Below are 23,840 nucleotides of genomic sequence, written 5' to 3'. Positions count from 1 at the left end.
TGCACATGTTTCACCAGATTCTGAAAGTGACAGAAAAATATTAGATTTGATAAAACTAATGAAGTGGTATAGCTATCCAGCAGAAAGAGAAGCACAGTCAGATTACACTGAGATAACCCACAAATGCTCTACTATTTTGCCAAGAATAAAAATATAAAGCTTACATCTGAAACAACTGCATCTTGTCAGGTGGAAAAGAAAGTGCCGTGTCTAAAAATTTACAGGCTGATAAATACAAGGTTAATTCATTCTGGTGTATGTCACCAAGTAACCCAGCACTGCCATTTGATGGTGCTTTCGGTCTGTTCATTTTCTTGTTGTTTCTGTAAGATCCATAAAAAAAAATAATAAAGACTGCAGAACAAACCTGGTGATTTTTTTTTAAATGTGAAAACTAACTGAACAATTAATTAAACCCTTTCATACAAGAGTACAAATACAAATGCATCTGGAATTTTGAAAAGACGAGACCGCTGAAACTTAATTTTACTGGAACTTAGCTAATGCAGCTAAGACATTTCCATTAAAAAAATACCATTTCTATTTTAAATTTAACATTCCTTTCTTTTCCAAACCAACCAACAAAATGGGTACAAATATTATATTCCATATAATTTCAAGGGGGCTAGTAATATAATTGTTCCACTGGCCCTAACTGCTGCGTATTAGCAACCTCTCAAAAAGATTCTTTGCAGGCAGAAAAGTGCCATTTAATATCCTGGGGAGAATCTTGAAGTCATTTTAAAGTCAGTGTTCCTGGATGAGTATTCAAATGGTGAGCTGCCAATTATCAGGTGTTTGAATTAATAAATTACAAAAAAAGGTAAAAAAATAAAATGTACGTATAAAATAATAATCCACTGTACTGAGAAGTGCACGTACAAATATCTTCCTTTATTGGTGCAAAGTTTGTGTGAACTCTAAGAATAAGACCTAGAATGTGAAATGCCACCTGATACCAGGGCAGCCCATTTTTCTACCTGAGCCAGTTCTGCCTGCAAGAAGCTCTTGAACAAGATTTCTTTCCTATTACTTGATACCTCCTAAAGTCTAGATCCAGAAACTGAGCATTGGATATTGTTTTTTTGTGTGTGGTGTATTATTTGTCTGCATGGCCTGTATTCTACTACTTCTGAACTGTAGTTTAATTCTAAAATAACAGAACTAATTTCAATCCTCATTATTAACTATTAAGATCAGATTTCTTATTTTATCTGTTTTTTGTTAAGTTTATTGGGGGGGAAAAACTTACTTTGCTGGTTCAGCCATTAGAATTTCCTCTAACTGTATAAACGTTTGAATCTAGATGACCAGAGAAATGGAGGAGAAAAGAGAAAACTGTATTAGTAAATATTTCTTTCTTTCAAATATCACTCATTCTACTATTAGTATCATTCTGCTACTAATTATTACTTACCAATTCTGTCACCATGATTGGCCATAAAGAGGTTAGGTGTTGAGGGGAAATTCTCAGTAAAAGTACCCTGAAAAAAAGAAACATCTGGGCAGCTACTGAAGAAGTGTGTCCCACACGTAGGTTGTCGGTCAATCGCTCTTAGAAAAAAAAATTACAACAGAGAAAGAAAAAAAAGAGGGCAAGTTAACAGACAATGTAATCTATTTTATACGCTGTTGAATGTTAACTCATGACGGCTTACTGAAATACAGAAAGATTATCCAGACTATTAAAAACTCAAGTATTAAAACTTAATACTTGTAAATAATAGTAATTTCTACCTAATTAAAACCATTAAGCGTACTGAATAGAAAAGTACTGAAATGTAAGTGGTTTGTTTGGTTACCATCAGATTTATTAGTTAGTTTGTATCTCACCTTTCTTTTCAAACCAGTACTGAAACTTTTTAAGATCAAAACTCTCTCAGGCTAAGAGAAAGAAGGAATTGTGAATAGAGCTGACAGTAAGTATGTCAACAAAATTGAAGTTGCCAGAAGAATCAATTATAACTCAGCTTAGGGATTCAAATTGATAATCTTGATGAAGATGCAGAATTATGTAAGCAAAACTAGAGCACCAGGGGCATAGTAATCCAGAGGAAGCAAAGATTACTTCAGAACGATGAGATCTGTACAAGGAAGTTATTCAAAATTTGTCTTTACATGCCCATGTCTCATGAAGTTGTGTGAGTTATGGTTTTGTTTCATGATGCATGTTTTGTCATTCCCACCTGTTCTGTACCAGCCTGCTACCGGCCTTGCAGAAAAGGCAACCCCTTTACAGACGGCAAGAGGCTGGAATACGTCTGCCAAATTTATTACAAAACAAACAAGACACAAACCAAGATACCGGAGCTTTGAAACACTATCTGAGCGGTTGCTTTCAGCAAACCAGCCCTCCCCCACACATTCCGTTTATAAAGAGTTCAGGGTGTGGCCTCTCTCTGCCTCCTTCCGAGAAGCCCCACAGCCTTCCTCTGTTTACTCCTACTTGACTGCCTCCTGCGTCGGGCGTCCTTGAACAGGGCCAGCTGTGGGTCATCTTCATCCACACTGTCAGGCTCACACAGCTGGGTCTCCATGGTGACCAAGTGGGAGGGGCCTGCCTGAGGGCTATCATCAGCAAGGTCTTCAACACCCCCCTCCTCCCCCTCATCTGAGTCATCCGACCCAACTGCCGAACCCACAGGCTGACCCTGAATCACAACACCACCCACATTTTTGCCTGCCTACACCTGTCCAACACAGTACATTTTCTGGGCTGAGTACTGAGTACACAGTACATTTTCTTAATGAAAGGCCCAGATGATGTCATTGTGTTACCAAGTGATATACAAACAAAAGTTGTAATATTTATTGAGTAATGGCCATGACTCTACAATTTAACTAACAATGTTAAGTCAGTAGTGAATTGAATGTAGTTAGCCCATCCTAGAACTGCAAATGTAAATTATCTCCCTAACCCTAACATTGGATAGAAGCCTGTCCTTTTTATTTATGGAGGACAATGAATATATCTGTGTATTTGTGCAAGTAAAGTAGAATCTTGATTTGATATACAGTGAGGGAAAAAAAATTTGATCCCCTGCTGATTTTGCCCACTGACAAAGAAATGACCATATGACTATAATTTTAATGGTAGGTTTATTTTAACAGTGAGCATTAAAATAACAACAAAAAATCCAGAAAAATGCATTTCAAAAAAGATATAAATTGATTTGCATTTTAATGAGTGAAATAAGTATTTGATCCCCTATCAATCAGCAAGATTTCTTCCTCCCAGGTGTCTTTTATACAGGTAAAAAGCTGAGATTAGGAGCACTCTCTTAAAGGGAGTGCTCCTAATCTCAGCTTGTTACCTCTAAAAAGACATCTGTCCACAGAAGCAATCAATCAATCAGATTCCAAACTCTCCACCATGGCCAAGACCAAAGAGCTGTCCAAGGATGTCAGGGACAAGATTGTAGACCTACACGAGATTGGAATGGCTATGAGACTGTTGCCAAGCCGCTTGGCCAGAAGGTGACAACAGCTGGTGCGATTATTCGCAAATGGAAGAAACACAAAATAACTGTCAATCTCCCTCGGTCTAGGGCTTCATGGAAGATCTCACCTTGTGGAGTTTCAATGATCATGACAATGGTGAGGAATCAGCCTAGAACTACATGGGAGGATTTTGTCACTGATCTCAAGGCAGCTGGGACCATAGTCACCAAGAAAACAATTGGTAACACACTACGGCATGAAGGACTGAAATCCTGCAAGTGCCCGCTAGGTCCCCCTGCTCAAGAAAGCACATGCACAGGCTCCAGACCTTAATCCCATAGAACCCAGATTGTTGGGGGCAATTAAGCTGACTTTGTAATAATGCCGCTTGGGAGGGGTGTGAAAGCCCTAGTAAGCAGGCATATACATAGAATGAAGGCTACTGCTAAGCTTGTAAGCCGTCTTGAGTCTTCGGAGAAGGGCGGGATATAAATGGAATTAAAAAAAAATCTGTGGAGGGAGCTGAAAGTTCGAGCTGCCAAATGTGAGTTTCAAAACCTTAATGACTTGGAGAGGATCTGCAAAGAGGAGTGGGACAAAATCCCTCCTGAGATGTAAACAAACCTGGTGGCCAACTACAAGAAATGTCTGACCTCTGTGATTGCCACCAATTACTAAGTCATGTTTTGTGAAAGGGTCAAATACTTATTTCACTCATTAAAAAGGAAATCAATTTATAACTTTAGTGGATTTTGAATCTGGGGATAATATTACATTTTTTGGTAATTCCTGTCTACAAGACATGTTGCACTTACCATGATGGCTAGGATAATGCGAGTCAAAATTGCATTATCAAAAAGCATCAAGTTGGAATGTGTGCTTGAATTAGTTATTAAAATAATGAATTCCACACTTCCACAGCCATATATACAGAAACTGTTGCTTATAGCCTTTTTAAATTTCATTCTAAAAATATTTTATCCTTTTTAGTTAATGTTATAAGTTATATCACATCCTTTATCTATAACATAAACAAATTATCACTCACCTTGTATCAAAGGAAGATAAAGATGATATTGATCAATTTCACCACTGAAAACAGCAAAGGCTTGACGCTTTAACAGCATTGCCTTTTGTTCAAAACTTGGAAAAAGTTTTAAGGAACTACTCTGCATATCTACAATTAAAAAAATGGATGTTAATATATCTATCTCAAGAATTGTCTTAGCTGGTACAAGGATCAGAATTATAACAGAAACATATGAATCATATGGTACTAAACTGCCCTTTATATGCAACCTATTCTCTTGAGCTACTTGCTTACATCTTGTAGTAAACTATCAGACCAACTAAAGCTAATGTTTACAGATCAGCTATTATGACATCAATCTACTGACATTTACAGAACTTCAAATATTTTTAACTGATAAACCAGAAAAGTTTTTTCTCTAAACTTAAAAATATAACTGAAATATTTCTACTTATTGCTACTGCAGCCACTGTGTATATCCAACGAGTTGTTTGTACTGATCTTTCATAGTTAGGGTCCTAACTACAAAATTTAACTTTTCAATGTCTTCAAATGCATATTGTCCAGGCTATTAACTTTATTCGTGCTTTATATTGTTAGTTGGTTTATCGGCAGGAAGGACAAGGGAGACGCGTCTTTAGTAACAGGTTGTTTATTCAGTTAGCCCGGACAAGAGAACAGGGAAAAACATGCCTTATATAGGCAGCTGTCAAACGGGACAGCAAATCAGCTGGGCGCGTTTTCCCGCCAAGAACAGGGGGCCAATCGGTCAGCTGTTAGGGCAGAATCTCCCCGGAGACAGCGCTAGCGCGTTAGTTAGGCAGGGGAATCCCGTCAGCTGGTTTTGGCGCGCGGCCGGCGTTTTGACAGCTCGCCGCCGCTACTGCGCATGCGCTAACTTTGACAGCTTGCGGCGGCCGCCGGGGGCCTGCCGCGGTTTTGACAGTTCAGTCGGTAATGCGCATGCGCGCCGTTTGACAGCTGTCAAACGGCCGCGTGTGCTTGTAGGCCGCGTGGGCGGCTGCGCACATGTAGTCTTTTGACAGCTGTCAGTGCGGCCGCGTAAAAAGCGGCCTATGACAGCTGTCATTGTGTTTTAATATAATGCACCCCTTTCCCCCCCCCCTTGAACTGAACACACAACTTGGAGTAACTTTCAACTGGTGTTGGAACTGTTCGGCGAACTTCCGGCCCATTCGAAATCCGCTAAGTATGCTGGCGGCCTCTTCTGACGAGTGGATCTGCGGGGAGCAGGTGCTTCTATGGTTTCGGGGGCTTCTACGGGGGGAATGGGCGGAGGGTCTGTGTGGCTCGGGATTTCTTCCGGGTAGTCGGTGCTGGGGGGCTCCCAATTTCCGTCCGCCACTTCTGGCGTGGAGGAGTTGGGGGGTGACCGGGGGCGAAGCTGGTCTGCGTGCCTCCTAAATGTGAGTCCCCCGCCCGCGTTTATGGTGTAAGACAGGGGGCCGGTTTGATCGAGAACCACCCCCTGGGTCCATTTATCCCTTCCCCCATAATTTCGGGCCCAGACATATTGTCCCTTAGAAAATGTTTTGTGTGGCAAATTGTTGGTTTTTTCGGCCGCTGGCCTGTCTGGGTGCAGTCTATCGAGTCGAGTGACCAGTCGGCGACCCCATCTTAGTTCTGCTGGAGATTTGCCGGTGGTGGACACGGGAGTGGTGTGGTGAGCGAGGAGGAAGCGGGCGAGTCGACGGTGCCAGTTTCCGACGATCATTCTGCGCAGAGAGTCTTTGGTGGTCTTCACCATGACCTCTGCGAGGCCATTACTGGACGGGTGGAACGGAGCCGATGTTGCGTGTCTAATACAGTTCCTCCTCGTGAAGATCTGGAAGTCACGGGAGGTAAATTGAGGCCCGTTGTCAGTGATTATGACATCTGGTAGACCGTGGGTGGCAAAAACTCCCCTTAATGCTTGAATGGTGGCCTCTGATGTGGTGCTTGAAACCGGGAGAACCTCCAGCCATTTAGAGTAACTATCTACAATAATTAAAAAGGTTTGTCCCTGGAACGGTCCTGCGTAATCGAGGTGGATGCGGGACCAAGGATTGGAAGTGGTTTCCCATTTGTGAACTGGGGCGTGTGGAGGGGAGGGTCTGGTTTGCTGGCAGAGATAGCAGCCGGCTACATGCTGCTCAATGTCCCTGTCTAAGGATGGCCACCAGATATAGCTGCGTGCCAGGGCCTTCATTTTTGAAATGCCAGGGTGGCCCTCATGTAGTGTTTGGAGAACTCTTGCTCTGTGGCATAAAGGGATTATTACTCTGCAGCCCCAAAGGATGCAGCCTAAATGTGTTGAAAGCTCTTGTCTTTTTGCAAAATAAGGTTGGATGGGGGGTGAGGGGCAGGTTGATTGCCAACCTGATGTGACCCATGAGAGTACCCTGCTGAGGGTGGGGTCCCTGGTTGTGGCAAGTGCGATGTCTTTAGCTGTTACTGGGCATTCTGTGAGTTCTTGTATGGCCAGGACTTGGCCGGCTGGGGCTGGATCAGGGTCTATTTGGGGCAGTGGGAGCCTGCTAAGGCCGTCTGCGTGGGACATTTCCTTTCCAGGCTTGTAGATTAACTGATAAGAGTAGGCAGAGAGGAATGTCGTCCAGCGAAGCATTCGCGGGGATAAAATTTGCGGGGTCTGGCGGTCCCATGTGAATATGCCCAGGAGAGGTTTGTGATCTGTATAGATTGTAAAAGGTCTGCCGTAGAGGTAATCGTGGAATTTTTTAATTCCAGCTACAATAGCCAGGGCTTCCTTATCTATTTGCGCGTAATTGCGCTCGGTTTTTGAAAGTGTCCTCGAGTAGTATGCGATTGAGGCTTGCGTGCCATCGTTAAGGGAGTGGCTGAGGACTGCCCCGATGCCATAAGGTGAAGCATCACAGGCGATGCATAGAGGTTTCGTTGTAGTGCGATATGGTTGTATCGCTGGAAAGTAATTGTTTTAGCTGTTTGAAGCTGTCATTATGAAGTGGGGTCCACTTCCAGGGGGCCCCTTTGTCCAGGAGTCTATGAAGGGGTTCTGCTATTGTGGCTTTTCCGGGCAGAAATGAATGGTAAAAATTTAGGAGCCCTAGGAATGCCTGGAGCTCCGTTTTATTTTTAGGGGGGGGTGCGGCTTGTATTGCTTGTATTTTTGCATTGGTGGGGTGAATGCCTTTGCCGTCTATTTTGTACCCCAGGAACTCTGCGGAGGGTACTCTGATTGAGCACTTCTCACGTTTTAATTTTAAGCCAGCTGCGCGGAATCTTGAGAGGACTTCGTGCAGCCTGGTTGCTAGGGAGTGGGAGGAGTCGCCGGCGATGAGGACGTCATCAAAATACGGGCAGACTCCGGGGATGCCTTTGAGAGTGCGCTCCATGACTTCTTGGAATATTCCAGGTGCCACGGAGATGCCGAATTGGAGGCGGTTCACTTTGAACGCCCCTCTGTGCGTCACTATGGTTTGGGCTTCTGCGGTTTCCCTGGTTACAGGGAGTTGCAGGAAGGCATGTGCCAAGTCTAATTTGGCGAAAATGGAGCCGGACCCTATTTCTGAAAGAACATCTCTTACTGACGGGACTGGGTACGCATGCGGGTTGAGTGCGCGGTTGAGGGTCGCTTTATAGTCCGCGCAGATTCTGACGTCACCATTGGGTTTGACAGGTGTCACTATGGGGGTTTCCCAAGTTCCGCTGTCAGTGGGTTCTAGGACTCCTAGTTTGAGCAAGCGGTCTAATTCCCTGTCTATTTTTGGTTTTAGGGCGAAGGGAACTTTCCTGGCTTTTATTCTAATTGGTCCGACCTCCGGTTTGAACTTGAGGTCGATGGGGGGGCCATTGTATTTGCCCAGTGAGCCGTCAAACACATCCGCAAATTTTTTGCAGATATTTTCTAAAGAATTGGTTTGGATGCGGTTTGTCCCTTCGAGGCGAATGCCTAATGCCTCAAACCAATCTAATCCTATTAAGCTAGTTCTTGGTTGCTTGGTTATTTGGGCTGTTAAGTGGCCTGAGAATTTTTAAAAATCTACTTTCAGGACGGCTTGTCCCTTTAAATCTATTTGCGCCCCTTGAAAATCTGCCAGCAAGACCCTGGAGGGTTGGATTGGAATGCGGTGATTTGTTTTGTTGGCTATCTTCTGGAGGGTGTCCCCTGACAGGATGGAAACGGAGGATCCTGAGTCGACCTCCATTTCACAGGGGATTCCCTGTATTTTGACCCACGTTCTAACCTTGGCTCTGGGGATGTTGTTAGCGGGAGTTTTTGTTAGGGAGCATACGGACCCTATAACCCTTGGTTGAGGGCGGGGAGGGACTGTCCTACCTGCGGGGATTTCGTCAAGGTCGTGGAGGGTCTCCCGGTTTAGGCTGCGACATGCTGATCGGATGTGGCCGGTCTTGCCACAGCCGTGGCACTTCGCGTTCCTAAACCTGCAGGTGGCTCTGGCATGGCTTCCGCCGCAACTTGCACACTTTGCCCTGGCGTTGGTTTGCGGCTTCTTCGTGTTGGGGCCCGATTGTCGGTCTTGGTTGCGGCTCCTTTCCCGGCCGGCGGTCATCCGGTTGAAGTGGGAGAGGATCGCATCGACCCCGGATTCGGGCTCTGGCGGCCCTTGATCGAGCTCCCTGGCCTGATGGACAGAGTTGCCTGAGTTTTCGCCAACCGTCTCGGTTTCGTCGCGATGGCTGTCTTCGAACGCCATTATCTCCAGCGTGAGCTCTGCGAGGTCCATTGTGGGCTTTGCCACAAGCTTCCTCTGCAGACGCGTGTTCTGTAGACCGGCGATAACTTGATCGCGGATCCGGTCCTCCAGGTCGGGGAAATGGCATTTGCGGGCGGCGTGCCTGACGGTCGCGATGAAAGCGGTGGAAGTTTCACCCGGCTGCTGCTTCCGTCGGGCGAAAGAGAGCCGCCAATACAGTTCTGACCGCCTTGGCATGAAGTGTTTGCTGAGGCGGTCCGTGAGCTCGGCATACGGAATGGTGGCGACCGGGTCCGGACTGCAGAGGCCAACGGCGACATCGTAAACCGCTGGCCCGCTCAGGCATAGGAGCGCGGCGGCCTTGTGGCGGTCCTCCGTGATTTTATTCACAAGGAGGTATCCCTCGACCTGGCCCAAATGCGACTCCCAACCTTCGGGGTGCCGGACGTCGAACTCCCTTATATGTCCTAGGTTTGCCATACCGGGTCCGCGGTACTTCGGGCACCTGGAAGGTTGGCTTGTCCGGTCAGTGACTTAGTTAGTGACTTCAGCGGTTGACCGGACAGCCACGCTCACGGCCCGTGACTTCAGCTAGTACCGGGATCCCATCCTCGTCGCCAGGTGGTTTATCGGCAGGAAGGACAAGGGAGACGCGTCTTTAGTAACAGGTTGTTTATTCAGTTAGCCCGGACAAGAGAACAGGGAAAAACATGCCTTATATAGGCAGCTGTCAAACGGGACAGCAAATCAGCTGGGCGCGTTTTCCCGCCAAGAACAGGGGGCCAATCGGTCAGCTGTTAGGGCAGAATCTCCCCGGAGACAGCGCTAGCGCGTTACTTAGGCAGGGGAATCCCGTCAGCTGGTTTTGGCGCGCGGCCGGCGTTTTGACAGCTCGCCGCCGCTACTGCGCATGCGCTAACTTTGACAGCTTGCGGCGGCCGCCGGGGGCCTGCCGCAGTTTTGACAGTTCAGTCGGTAATGCGCATGCGCGCCGTTTGACAGCTGTCAAACGGCCGCGTGTGCTTGTAGGCCGCGTGGGCGGCTGCGCACATGTAGTCTTTTGACAGCTGTCAGTGCGGCCGCGTAAAAAGCGGCCTATGACAGCTGTCATTGTGTTTTAATATAATGCATTAGTGGCATTTAGTTTTCAACTTTTTCTGAATGTAAATTGACAAAAACTTTGGCATTAGAATTATATAAAATCTACTAAATGAACAAATAAATAGCTTTCTTGATTTTTCCATTCTCTATTTGTATTCTGTATTTTCTAGCATTTAACTTGGTAACAGTTATGGGAAAATGCTTACTCATCAAATCTTTAAACATAGTTTTTTCATGTGTAAGCAGGTGATCGATAATGGTTCGCCAGCTGGAAAAAAAAGCAGTTTGGTGTAAGTGAAATGGAGACCATGTATCATTGTTTGTTAAACAAGTGTAAAAATGACACCCCATGAAAATTCTGCAAATATGTTGCATAGTGGGTATATGAAACCTGGTGCATATGCTTTTCATTTATGACAAGTCATAAAAGCTTAAGATAAGTCATAAGATGACTCAAAGTTTATAACTGATGTTCTATAAAGTTGACTTCTTTTTTGACATATCATTTTAATTACTATTTAGAGGAGGGTAAATATATTTCCTTTTTGTAACAAAATCATCCAAGATTCTTGTGGCACATTAAAGACTAATATGTTTCTCATAAAACACTCTTTTGTGCACTTTAATCCACAAATTTATGCTATAATAAATGTGTTCAATTTCAGTTGCTGCAAGAATTCTATTTAAACTTACATATTGAATCTTGGATTTCTTTAAAATCATGCTTCAGAAAAAATAGAGCATGAAAATAGTATTAAGATTTTTTTCTTTGCACAGTGATGTCATATTCCTTTAATTCCTTTAATGAAGGCTAATGAATTTTAATTAACTGGCATTGATTCCAAGTGCACCTTAGAATTACAACTCAACTTTAACCTGTTGCAATTTCCCAGTTAGTTCAGTCAAAAACATGTCACACGCTTTTAAATATATATCTTACTGAATGCATGAAGTATCCATCTGAAAAAAAGCAGGATCCATAAATAGGTCTAAAACATCTTTCTTCCATGCTCGTTTGGTATAGGCGTAGCCACTTAAGGAACTTAACAACTGAGTACTAGCATGGAAACTGGGAAGATTATAGGCACTGTAAAGAGACAGGAATAAAATGAGCAGATCACATAAACATAGACAATTCTTACACAGCATATCTCCACATACTAAATTCTTCAGTGCTGACCAGATAGTATTCCCACTATACTATTATACTATACTTGGTTTTCAATTTTTAGTAATACACCGTGCGTGCAAATAGAAACCTAAATTAAACTAAATTAAAATTCAGTTTAGTAGCATATTACAGAGTAACATTATTGGAATGGTTTAAGCCGTGTTGTTAGGAATAGGACTGATTATATAACTGGGCTGAAGGAAACTGCCATAGGTGGTGGTAGATACCTGATGTTATAAAAGAACGCCAATTTTATTTATTATCAAGTACATTTTCAGTGTTAGACAATGGAGGGATAATCTTCTGCATGTCATAAGTGAAAGACAGTTGCCAACTGCCCAGATTATTATTAGTTGTAACAACTACTTGTTTAGCCCCATTGTACCTTCGGTCACTGAATTTGTGGTTGTTAACTGTGAACTACCTAGAATTGGGCTGATCTAAGAAAATGTACTTTATATAATTACATATATATAATCCAAGGAGAAATGGATATTTACCTGTGATTGCGTAAGTAAGGAAACACATAGTAGAGCAAGCGTGAGATTAATGGGACTGCTCTTTCTTTTTCATCACTTTGATAAACCATATCCAGGAGAGAAGCAAGAACCTACCAAAACAAACAGGACATGTTTATAGGTAGAAAAAATATACTGAAAATTCAGAATATCCCCAACTTTTATTGTGTGCTATAGTTAGGGGTAATATAGCACCTTTGATTTTGCTTTGTCATGCAAGGTTCAGAAAAGCCAAGCACTTTACGCTTATCGCAAGGGAGTTAAAGAGGCATGCAAAACTTTCATCTGTGCACACACAAACGCATTGTTCTGTACCAGCCTACTACCGGTCCTGCAGAAAAGGCAGGGACAACCCCTTTACAAACGGCAAGAGGCTGGAACTAAGCCTGCCAAATTTATTAACATAAAACAGAGCAAAACAAGACATGAACCATGAAACAGGAGCTATTCAAACGGTTGCCTTCAGCAAACCAGCCCTCCCACACATTTCCCTTTTAAACAGTTCAGGGTGTGGCTTCTCTCTGCCTCCTTCCGAGGTGCCCCATTGCATTCCTCTGTTTACTCCTGATTGACTGCCTCCTGTGTCGGGCATCCTTGAACAGGGCCAGCTGTGGGTCATCTTCATCCACGCTGTCAGGCTCACACAGCTGGGTCTGCATCGTAACCAGATGGGAAGGGCCTGGCTGAGGGCTCTGCGGAGCCTCAAGGCCATCATCAGCAAGCTCTCCAACACTCCCCTCCTCCTCCTCTGAATCGTCCAACCCAACTGCCGAACCCACAGGCTGACCCTGAATCACAACACGCATACACGAAAAGCAGCAATTACAGAAGTGCTCAACTAACAACTACAATAACAAAAAAGTGAGACTCACCTCTGCAAGGAGAGTTAGAGCTTGAACACTGTATATGGATGGAGCAGAGGCAGACACCACAGATGACACTGTGGAATGATCTGTGGACACGACAGCATTGGGTTTCCCTTTATTTTATTTTATTTTTGTTTTAGAACATTACTTTAAAAATTATAGTAATTACAATGTTGAAACCGATACATTTGTAAAATGTAGCCTTGCCATATATGTTGGTAATTTCCATAGGAAATGAAATAAATCTCACACAAACTGAAAATCCTCTTGTTGCCTAAAGCATCTAGTCTAAATATGTAACGTGTAAAAACGTAAATAAATCATGATTTCCTTTGCTTTTGTCTTCTTAATTTGCAACATGTTGCTAAGCTCAGAACTTGTCAAGCTAGGAGGACTACATCAGGTGATTTAGCCTACACCAGGGGTGTCAAACTCAATTTCATTGAGGGCCGCATCAGCATTGCGGTTGCCCTCAAGGGGCTGGGTGGGTGTGGCCTGGGTGGGCGTGGCCTACTGGGTGGGCATGGCTAGAGTGCGTATGGCCTACTGGGTGGGCATGGCCAGCTCTACATCGTTCGCATCAAGGGTGCCTATGGGGGCCTGGACAGGAGTGGGGCAGATCTGAGGGTCTCTGGCAGAAGGAGGGTCTCAGGGCCAAGGCAGTGGGGGCCGTTCCCTCACTGTTTCCAGGATGGCTTCGCGGGCCGCATGAAACCACTTCACGGGCCGGATCCGGCCCCCGGGCCTTGTGTTTGACATGTCTGGCCTACACAGTTGCCTCTCACGTGTATTCTCTTCAGCTATTTTTAGAGGCTGGTGGAGACTTAGATGGGATAGGTTTTTCAGCTTCTGAATCTGAATCATATCACTGATCCTAATAACTAAAACAAATGTAATACTGAAATCAAGACCGTAGGTTTTACTTTATTGGTTATGTTCAAATGAAGGTTGACAGTTATCTGTATGGACTGTTATAATTTTGAATGGCCTGCATATACATATATGCAGGAGACTTTTAAATCTTGATGCAAAATGCTCTTTTAAGGCACAACTAATGGCAATTCAGGAACCTCATTAGAGGTTTTGCAAAAAGCAGATACCTTAAACATGTATTTTTATGACATGAGCAAAAACATTCAGAGTAAATGACTGGACACCCTGAGAAAACCGGGTTTGGAAAGTTATCAGAGATGTTTGAATTATGTGAAAAATATCTTAATACTTTTAAATACTGGCTGGCTCAGTTTCAGATAGTTTTGTGTCTGCTTCAATTCTCTCTCTCTCAGATGCTGCTGCTTTCCCCCATTTTATGATTTAAAAAGTACGTGGCAGGCAGTAGCCTGGTATATGCTACTATTAAAAGCTACATTTCATCAAACATTAAGCTTAAATGTTATATAGTAAAGGTAAAGGTTCCCCCACACATGCGTGCTAGTCGTTTCGGACTCTAGGGGCTTGTGCTCATCTCCGTTTCAAAGCCGAAGAGCCAGCGCTTGTCCGAGGACGTCTCCGTGGTCATGTGGCCGGCATGACTAGACGCCAAAGGCGCACGGAACGCTGTTACCTTCCCACTGTAGTGGTCCCTATTTTTCTACTTGCATTTTTACGTGCTTTCGAACTGCTAGGTTGGCAGAAGCTGGGATGAGTAACAGGCGCTCACTCTGCTACGCAGCACTCAGGATTCAACCTGCCAAACTGCCGACCTTGTGATCGACAAGCTCAGCGTCCTAACCCACTGAGCCACAAGTTTTCAATATATACGTATATTTAAAACTTGTCTTCCATACTTTGATTGTTAACTAATGCAACTTCTGGTTTACTTACCCTGCAGATTATTTTCCACACTGGAGTCTTCTAAAGAGATCTGAGACTGAGCTTTCACTTCCAGATTCCTGCTAAGCCAGCTAGTTTGTTCTAGAGAAGAAGCTGCAATGTTTCCCACTGCTTCCAATATTTTCTGAGTTACATCCTGAAAGGCAAACAGACTGTGAAGGAAAAGCAATCCACAGAAATAGATAATATGCAACGGTGGAAAAACAACAACTTTTCCTTGAATAGTTTGCTGTTCTTTTGTGGACTTCAGTATTGTTTGTTTGAGACAGTTGTCTCAGAAGTGTGCACGCTAGAGCCAACAGAATTTACTAAATTCTGAAAAATTCCAGTTATTCATATCAATTAGACGTTGCCCAATTCTAGATGATCCTGGATAACTTATGTTAAAAAAGTAAGAACAATGAAAAGAAAAAAATAATAAAAATAATAATTCAGAAGACTCTGAATTACAATAAAACAATCTACAACCATCATTTTGCTTGAAGGTCTGGGAAAACAGACAAGTTTTAGATGACATTCTGAAATTGGGAACAATTCAATAAAAAAAAATTTTTTTACGCAACTGTTTCAGCATTATAGTTGAATCTCATCCATAGCATGAGAGATTAATTACTGATCTTTCATATACTTTTAGTTTGCTTGCAAAATTTGTTACATGGTGAGTAAATAACCTACTAATTTACACATGTACACAGTTCCAAATCCAAATGCAGAGATTCAAAAGATGCTGCGGAGTACCTGCAAGTCTTTTTGATTCTTTTTATTCTCCTGGCTTGGAGTTCTTGTCACAAAGTCATTCAGAGTACTGCAGAAAAATAAACAAAACTCAGCAAAATGATCAATTGTGATTATTAGCCCATGTACCAAAGTGATTGCTACTGTCATACCTGAGAAGCAAAAAATGACCAGGTGGTGCTAAATTCAATTGCACAGATTCCTTAAACACACCCAATAATGACTGGAAGTTCTCCTGCAGGGCTGAAACTGGAAGCCTGAGAGTGGGAGGATTATATTTCAGTTAGAAAATATTGAAGGAAGTATACAGATTTGCAGAAGAGGCTAATTAAAAAAACTACATTTACTTGTTATTGCTTTGAGTTACAAATAATGAATATGTATGTATGCATATGTAAGTTAAAGTACACAAGATTTGCCAGTGTTTCTTTTTAATACAACTGTTACGTAATTATGACGATGATGACTAGGACTGATGATTTTTTTTTAAAAAAAAATCTTTTCTAGAATAACAATCTAAGATGCTGCATTGCATTGTAATAAATCATAATAAGAAATGTCATAGATATTATATCTTAACACATTTGCAGCTATTTTAATTGAAATATTTTTCTGTCCTTGCACTACCAGGAATAAAAATTCTATAGGAGGGCATATGCATGTCTTAATAGCTGAAATATGTGCGAGGAAGCCTATTTACCTTTGAATGAAAGCATTGCAGAAGTGAAGCACTGGGATATCCACTAGAGCAGATTTCTGGGAAAGAAAATATAGTACATTATATTACAGATAGCCCTCAACTTATGACCATTTGCATAGTGACTGTTCAAAGTTACAATGGCATTGAAAAAAGGGACTTATGACTATTTTTCACACTTGTGATCACTGCACTATCTCCATGGTCCCTTGGCAACTGGCATGTATTTATGACAGCTGCACTGTCCCAGGATCATGGGATCAACATCCGTAATCTTCCCAGCTGGCTTCTGACGAGGAAAGTCAATAGGGGAAGCCAGATTTGCTTAACCATGTGATTCAGTGAACAACTGCAGTGATTCCCTTAACAACTGTGGCAAAAGAGGTGATAAAACGGGGAAAAATCACTTACTAATTACCTTGCTTAGCAATAGAAATGTTTGGCTTAATTGTGGCTGTAAGTCGAGAACTAGCTGTAAATGATCTGTATAAATACGAGCAGTTAACACTCAAAACTTTTTAAGAAATGTAGCTTTTAATGAAAAAGCCTGCTTTCTCTGCCTGCATAAAAAAACCCCAAGTAAATATTAGTTCATCATTTTAGATGAGTTACACTGTTCCATTAAACATCCTTCTACCTCTTCGCCTTTAATTTGAGAAGGTTTCTTTACAACTTCTTTTATTAGCTGCAGTATAATGTCAGTCTTCAGAGTGTTGAGAGCACAAACAAGGTCAACCAATATTAGCTGTGATGTATTAGCTTTAGGAGGCATCTGAAAGAAAGAAAAAGACACTATTACTCATATATTTTTTAGAATTTACTATAGGAATGAGAAACATTCAACACACACAAGCTGCATTAGACCTTCCCAGAAGTCCCATACATACAGTTCTTGTGTTTGTGTCCATGAAGTCCTCCCCATAACCCACCTCAGTCCCAGAAACTTCAGTTTAAAGGCGTTAATATTAGTTTGCCAGAGAATAGTGGCTTGGAAGAAACGTTTTTACATTTCAATTTCATATAACCTGTGACTTCCTAAAAGTAACAAATCAGATGAAGCTGGTTCTACAGAGATGGAATTTACTGCCATTTCTAACAGAAAAGAAGAAAACATGATTAACATGTTTGCTTTATAATTTGGAGTACTTTCATTTTCTTAATCATGGTTTTGAACAACTGGAGTAAATGAATATTCATTGATTAGAAAGATTAAAATATGCAAAGTACTTTTAATACTTAAAGCTAAAATTTACTAATGAGCACCTACTAAGTTACATAATTCGTAATACATCAAACAATTCCATGCATAGTCCCTGTTCATATGATAAAGCATGGTTAACATTGTAAGCCGCTAAGAGTCTCCTTGTAGCGGGATGGGCAGCAAATTTAATAAATCAATAATAAATGATAACGTGAATAGGAATATTTTGTGTTGAAGGTTGGCTATTGAGTGTGGCAAAAGTGGCATATGACAGAAGTAAAGCAAGTGTAAAATTTAATGAATAGTCAGCACTAAGCAGACATAAAAATGTTCCCTAGGTTGTTTAATGTCTTGAAATATACTGGCTGAAAATATGAATATATGTGTACTTTTGTATGCAGCTGATGCCATGTTGTTGCCTCAGAACTCAAAAGATCTGCAGTGAATTATATAATACAAGAAGAGGGTAGATCCAACATTAAACTTTCAAAACAAAATAGACTTTTATTTAATGAGAAAACTGGGATAGAGCAATTGTTATATTTAAATAGCAACAACTACAACCAATCAATACTTCAATAATATTTCAGTAGAATTTACTAAAGATGAAAAAACGGGTGAATAAATTTTAAAGACATTTAAGTAGTGATTGAAAGATGGTAGGCAGTATGCAAGGAACAAATGTTTATCGTAACAACTGAAAATGTCAGCATATATATAAGTGTCCTTTTACCCACTTGATTATGTAGGAAACAGAATTGGATATGTCTGGAGAAACATAAAAATTACTTGGAGCACAAATGCGGTATTTAAGAAGTATGCAAGATAAAACAAGAAAGACAGAATCAAGAATGAATAGCTAGTGGTGATTTCTTTGTAAAGGTAGTCCTCACTTAATGACTGCAATTGGAACTGGCAACTCTATCGCTAAGTGATGTTGTCATTAAATGAAACATCACATAACTGTGCCAGACGTAAGATATCAGTCTGCTGCGATTGTTAAGTAAACCATTGCAGGTTATGAAGTATGACACCACCTGACTGTGACTTACAACTTACTGCTGACTTCTCCGTTGACTTTGCTTGTTGAAAGCCAGCTGGGAATGCTCAAAAATAGCATCCGGGTGACCACGGGGATGCTACAACAGTCATACATTTGAGGACTGTTTTTAAAACTATTTTTTTTCCAGTGCCATTTTAAGTTTGAAAAATTGTTAATCAGTTGTTAACTGAGCACTAGCTTTATATCAACACTGAACAAGTATCAAATTGCAAAAGAAATATGGGAAAGAAGAGTGAATAGGTTAAAAGAATGGAAAGACCAAGAAAGTTGTGGGGACATAAAGTAGATCAGATTCTGAAAAGAAGGGAGAAATTCAAAGAAACAAAGGCATTTTATAAAACACTGTGTAGAAACAAGGATAATCTCTAAAGATAGAGAGAAATATGTTTGGTGTAAACTACATTAACTGTGCATGTATTCAGTTTCTTTGGTTTGCTATTTGCTACACTTTTATATGCTTGGAATAACACTGCTTACCTCTAAAGGAATATATGTTTGTATGCATGAATGTAATAGGTCTAGCGCTTAACCTTGGCAGTGGAATGATCCACTGGACTTTTGCATTCTTTTACCTTTGTTTGATATTTATGAGGTTTTTTGCTGCTCCAAACTGCTGCTGTTGCAGCTATTAGTTGCACACCAAGTTGTCCAGTGAGGGGATTCAAGAAGTCTAGGATTTTATTCTTTAATATCTGTTTAAAAAAATAAAAATACACTAATCATATTTTTGTTCCTTTCTTGTTTGTACATTTCAGGGATTCTGACCCTGAACTGGATGAAATTATGGTGAACAAAGCTATGGTTTGTTCTTTATGGCTGTTGAAAAAGTATCTGTTTACATGTAATTAATATTAGCAAAATAAAACTGGAAAAATTGAAACAATAGAAAATGTAATTGTTTGATTTTACACTAATGGTTTAAATTTCAAAATGTAATCTTTTAGAAAAGCTGTTAATAACTTCCATACTATCTGTAAAAATTGCACATTGCAAAATATTATCATCTTATGCTCCAATCGCTTAGAGAAATATTCATACTTTTGTTGCTTTGAAATAAATTGATGAACAGCCTTTTACGCCTAGGAAATCAGATGGTCTTTTTTGAGAATCTTCCTTTTTAATGACATTCCAGAGGAGAGACATGGTGTTAATGATTCGAGGAAACTCTTCCAAAATGGCATTCCTAGCATTTCTTAGACTTGCTGGATCAGCATTGAAAGGTGACTAGAACAAAAAAAAATCAGTAATATAAAAAAATGGTTTTCTTTACCATTCTTGCTCCCCCAAATATTACTATAAGAATGATTTGGTTGCATACACGTACCTTTCTGGCATGGTTTGGATGATCCAGAAGACAAAAATGGCCAATCGTTGTAAGTCCTTCCAAAAGAGTTAAAGGATAATCTGGTGTAATGTTCTCTCTTTTATAATTTATGCTTTAGGAAAGAAAGTTTCAATAAGTAACTGTCTATTAGCCATACATTTTTATTCACTCTTTTTTTCAGAGAAAATATATGCTATGGCTATTTAGCTAAGAACCATTTATCCATAAAAACAAACATATAACTAAAAGTTTCCCCTAAAACGTTAGGGGCAGGGGAAAGCAAAAGCAGAATGTTCGGTAGAGGAGAAATCTACCACAAATAAAAGAAATGATATTTTTTTCCTAATCTACATACTCCTTTTGATGGAACCACCTAATTCGGGAAAGGAAAGGAACTATGCAATAGTAAAGCATATGCTTTATAGCAGGGGTCACCAACCCCTGGTCAGTGGACCAGTACCAGGTCGCGGCATGCCAGTAACCGGGCCACACAAACAAGCAAAGCTCCATCTTCGAGATGCAGGCAGCACACAAAACCACGCACCCTCTGGTCCATGAAAAAACCTCTCTCCAAGGAACCGGTCCCTGGTGCCCAAAAGGTTGGGGACCTCTGCTTTATAGGCCAAAGGCTCTCAATACCAAATTCCTGGTACCTCAAGCTTAATCATTAGCAAAAACTCTACATGAGCATTAATTGCCACTAATCACCCTAGATCAGGGGTAGGCAACCTCGGCTCTTTTATGACTCATGGACTTCAACTCCCAGAATTCCTGAGTCAGCTATGCTGACTCAGGAATTCTGGCAGTTGAAGTCCATGAGTCATAAAAGAGCCGAGGTTGCCTACCCCTGCCCTAGATGATAATGTGTTAAGACACATAATATTCCAAGAAAGTATACAAACATATTCCTACTTCTTATCCTGTTCTTGTCTACAGAAAAAACCCCCAAGCGCACTGTAGATATTAACTTTTTACTTTGAAAATGTGGAGTATTTCATACCATCAAAAGCCTAAAGTAGCAAAACAGAGAACAAGTAGTATTCCCTACCTTGCTGACATTTTAGTTGACATCTTCAGCACTTCATGCTCATATTGGTTGACAAGCTCATCCAGATTCTTGCATATCTGTACAATAAATGGGGCTACTGTCCATCCTAAAGATTTCCCAAAGTATGGCAGAGAGTACGTAACCAAGCCTACCCAAGATGGATGCATACCATAGCCGTATTCTGGCTGCAAGCCTCGAACTACTGCAGACACAAATAACCCCTGAGAGGTTATAGGGTGTGGATGCACATATTGTACAGCACTGATAGCTTCCTGAAAACTAAGAGCCCTCTGCCATTCCTTAGACAGGGCTGGCTGATTTTCCTGTTCCTCTTGAGTCTGCCCAAGATGGTGCTCCAACACTATTAGCACTTGCAGAAGTTTAAGTAATTCAATTTGTAAAGGCTGTTCACTCCAGATCTGATCATGACCAAAGTTGATAAGACATTCCTCAAGGATATAGTGCTCACTTAAACCATTAGACTTATTAGCTAACATACATTCATAGCATTTCTGACTAACATACATAGAAGCAGAGAGAGAAAGAATGACAAATTCTTGAATTTTGCATCTTCCAAGCAAGTTGCGTATGAATTCTACATTCTTGTTTTCTGTTGATTTGGCCATTGTTGTCAGCTGAGTCACCATTCTGATCAATACTTCAACACTTTTCACCTGGACATCTCTATTGCCAAGCACATCTTTATGAGTCACCTTCAGATAACAGGGATAATAAGAACGCAGGAAACTTAAACATAGATACATTAACAATTCTATTAATAATGAATGGGGACACATTGTTGGTGACTGAATTTGAAGTTTGCCATAAAAGCTCTGTCCCACAAGTGATTCCTGGTGGCGAGCTAATAGATTGTAGATTAAATTCAAATGAGCTGTGGAACTTGTATCCATGTTTGTACTTGCAACAGCTTCAATAAACTCTTTAGGATTTGTTTTAAGCACTCCTTCAAGCACAGAAAATGCATACAGAACCCTTTTTGAATCATACGGTTGTATGTATAAGAGAACATGTTTAAAGAGAGCTTCAACCATCTCCTGTTTTTCTTTCTGTTGCTTTAGTAATCTAGATGTTATAAGTGTTTGAAGCTCCAAATCCATTTCATCATCACTTGAGAGAGATTCTGATGCCCGGGTTCTATCAGAATCGGTACGTACTAAGTTTATCATAGCACTCGATTTTGAACTATCAGCGGGATAAACATTAGAAGAACCAGTACGCTTCATACTGTTTCTGCCATCTGTTGAGGCACTATTATTCTCCTCACGGTTCAGATCTTGCTGTTCAAGAGAAGGTGAAAATGATGAAGTATTTTCACTGTCCACAGGCTCAGTACTGGTATCAGCAGATTCAGTGTGTTCGCTCTCATCTTTGCTCATTTCTAGCAGTGATTCAGCATACAGAGAAGGTTTGTTTACAAAGAGTTCATTTTTTAATAGAGATTTCTCTGGCTCTTTTTCAACTTCAGCCCATATAGCTTCTCTGTCCACAACTGTGAATTGGCTCAGTGGCAAAGTTTCTTCAGAACTGCTTTCACACAGGTCTCGAGACTTCACTGATTCCTGAAAGACGGTTTTCTTTCTATACCATAGAGATATGTCTTCTAAAAAGAACATATAGTTTAAAATAAGTATGCTTTATAAATACAGGCACATACATACACAAACACTCATACAGCAGCAATGCAAAAGGAAAATACCATGCTGAGGAGGAGAGAGACTGAAAACAGAATTACCACTATCATAATGCTTCTCATATATATTGCGTACACACACATACACAAACAGTTACTTGGTCAAATCTGAAATGTGTAATTGTAACTTTTCGAATTATTTCATGGAGTGAAGCTTATTATTAAGGACTTGCAGCACTTTCATTTCAAGAAAATTAAAGAGTTTTTTTTTGCTCTCTTTAGGAAGAAACATACTAATGGTGATATGGGCAATGCTTTTTAAAAAATATAAATAAGTTGTTTAAGTGAGGTTATCAGTACATATAGGAGATAATAATAATAATAATAATAATAATAATAATAATAATAATAATAATAATAATAATAATTTGGAAGGGACCTTGGAGGTCATCTAGTCCAACCCCCTGCTCAGGCAGGAAACCCTATACCATTTCGGGCAAATGGCTGTCCAGTCTCTTCTTAAAAACTTCCAGTGTTGGAGCATTCACCACTTCTGGAGGCAGGCTGTTTCACTGGTTAATTGTTCTAACTGTCAGGAAGTTTCTCCTTAGTTCTAGGTGGCTTCTCTCCTTGACTAGTTTCCATCTGTTGCTTCTTGTCCTGCTTTCAGGTGCTTTGGAGAATAGCTTGACTCCCTCTTCTTTGTGGCAGCCCCTGAGATATTGGAACACTGATATCATGTCACCCCCACCCTTCTCTTTGTTAAACTACACATACCCAATTCCAGCAACCGTTCCCTATATGTTTTAGCCTCCAGTCCCCCAATCAACTTTGCTGCTCTTCTCTGTAAGCTATAACATTCTATAGACCAAGGAATGGTGATAGCCATCAACTAAAATAATTTGAAAAAGCATTAAATTAGTTAGCATGATCTATAAGTAATATTATCTTTGCTCGTTAAATAAAATTCTAGTTCAAAGAAAACATCCCACTAAAATACATTAACTAATTGGCAGAGAGAAGCAAAAGGAGAACTGTTGTTTGTATTCTTCCCAGATGTATCTGAATGATCATCTTGGGAAAGAGACACTCTAGACTAGATGGTATCTTGGCTGGATCCAGTATGAGTTTTCCTAAATATAACCTTACCTGCTGAGTTTTTCTGCTTGATACAGTGAAGGGAGACACGGTGGGTCTTGGGATGTAATAAAAGCAGAAGGGCAGGTTCAAGAATTCTTGTAACATCGTTAAGGGAGAGTGCTCGTATTAACCAACCCTGTGCTGCAGCACTAATTGCTCCATCTGAATAATTCAGACTATCCAGGACAACAAACAGGGATCTACAGGAAAAAAAAGAAACAGAACTACTGAAACAATGATAATATTCTGAGAAGACTACAACACAGAGTACCAACACCCAACACTGTAATAATGAAATGAAAATAAACATCCTTGTGCAAACAT

The 23,840-nt window shown here is 41.0% G+C and overlaps 1 protein-coding gene across 2 annotated transcripts in view; it reads right to left on the bottom strand.

The window, feature by feature from the left end:
• The window catches only part of DOP1B (DOP1 leucine zipper like protein B), a 66,302-nt gene that overhangs the window by 6,452 nt on the left and 36,010 nt on the right, over positions 1–23,840 (bottom strand). Inside the window, exons 18-35 of one of the 2 annotated variants that reach the window (XM_083361417.1) lie at positions 23,526–23,716; positions 20,726–22,346; positions 19,678–19,789; positions 19,392–19,577; positions 18,926–19,045; positions 16,727–16,861; positions 16,093–16,148; positions 15,545–15,649; positions 15,396–15,462; positions 14,649–14,793; positions 12,831–12,910; positions 11,941–12,050; positions 11,210–11,356; positions 10,476–10,537; positions 4,490–4,618; positions 1,418–1,554; positions 1,253–1,302; positions 165–323 (exon numbers count right to left, since the gene is read on the bottom strand). In XM_083361417.1, the coding sequence (XP_083217543.1) occupies positions 165–323; positions 1,253–1,302; positions 1,418–1,554; positions 4,490–4,618; positions 10,476–10,537; positions 11,210–11,356; positions 11,941–12,050; positions 12,831–12,910; positions 14,649–14,793; positions 15,396–15,462; positions 15,545–15,649; positions 16,093–16,148; positions 16,727–16,861; positions 18,926–19,045; positions 19,392–19,577; positions 19,678–19,789; positions 20,726–22,346; positions 23,526–23,716 (3,612 nt within the window). Of the gene's footprint in view, positions 1–164; positions 324–1,252; positions 1,303–1,417; positions 1,555–4,489; positions 4,619–10,475; positions 10,538–11,209; positions 11,357–11,940; positions 12,051–12,181; positions 12,268–12,768; positions 12,911–14,648; positions 14,794–15,395; positions 15,463–15,544; positions 15,650–16,092; positions 16,149–16,726; positions 16,862–18,925; positions 19,046–19,391; positions 19,578–19,677; positions 19,790–20,725; positions 22,347–23,525; positions 23,717–23,840 lie in introns of those variants that run through there. The other variant, XM_083361418.1, reaches the window with a different exon arrangement.

The sequence above is a fragment of the Vipera ursinii genome (assembly GCF_947247035.1).
Source record: "Vipera ursinii genome assembly, chromosome: 4".
NCBI lineage: Eukaryota > Metazoa > Chordata > Lepidosauria > Squamata > Viperidae > Vipera > Vipera ursinii.
The sequence above is the reverse complement of the archived record's forward strand: the minus strand, read 5'-3'. Positions and strand labels throughout refer to the sequence as shown.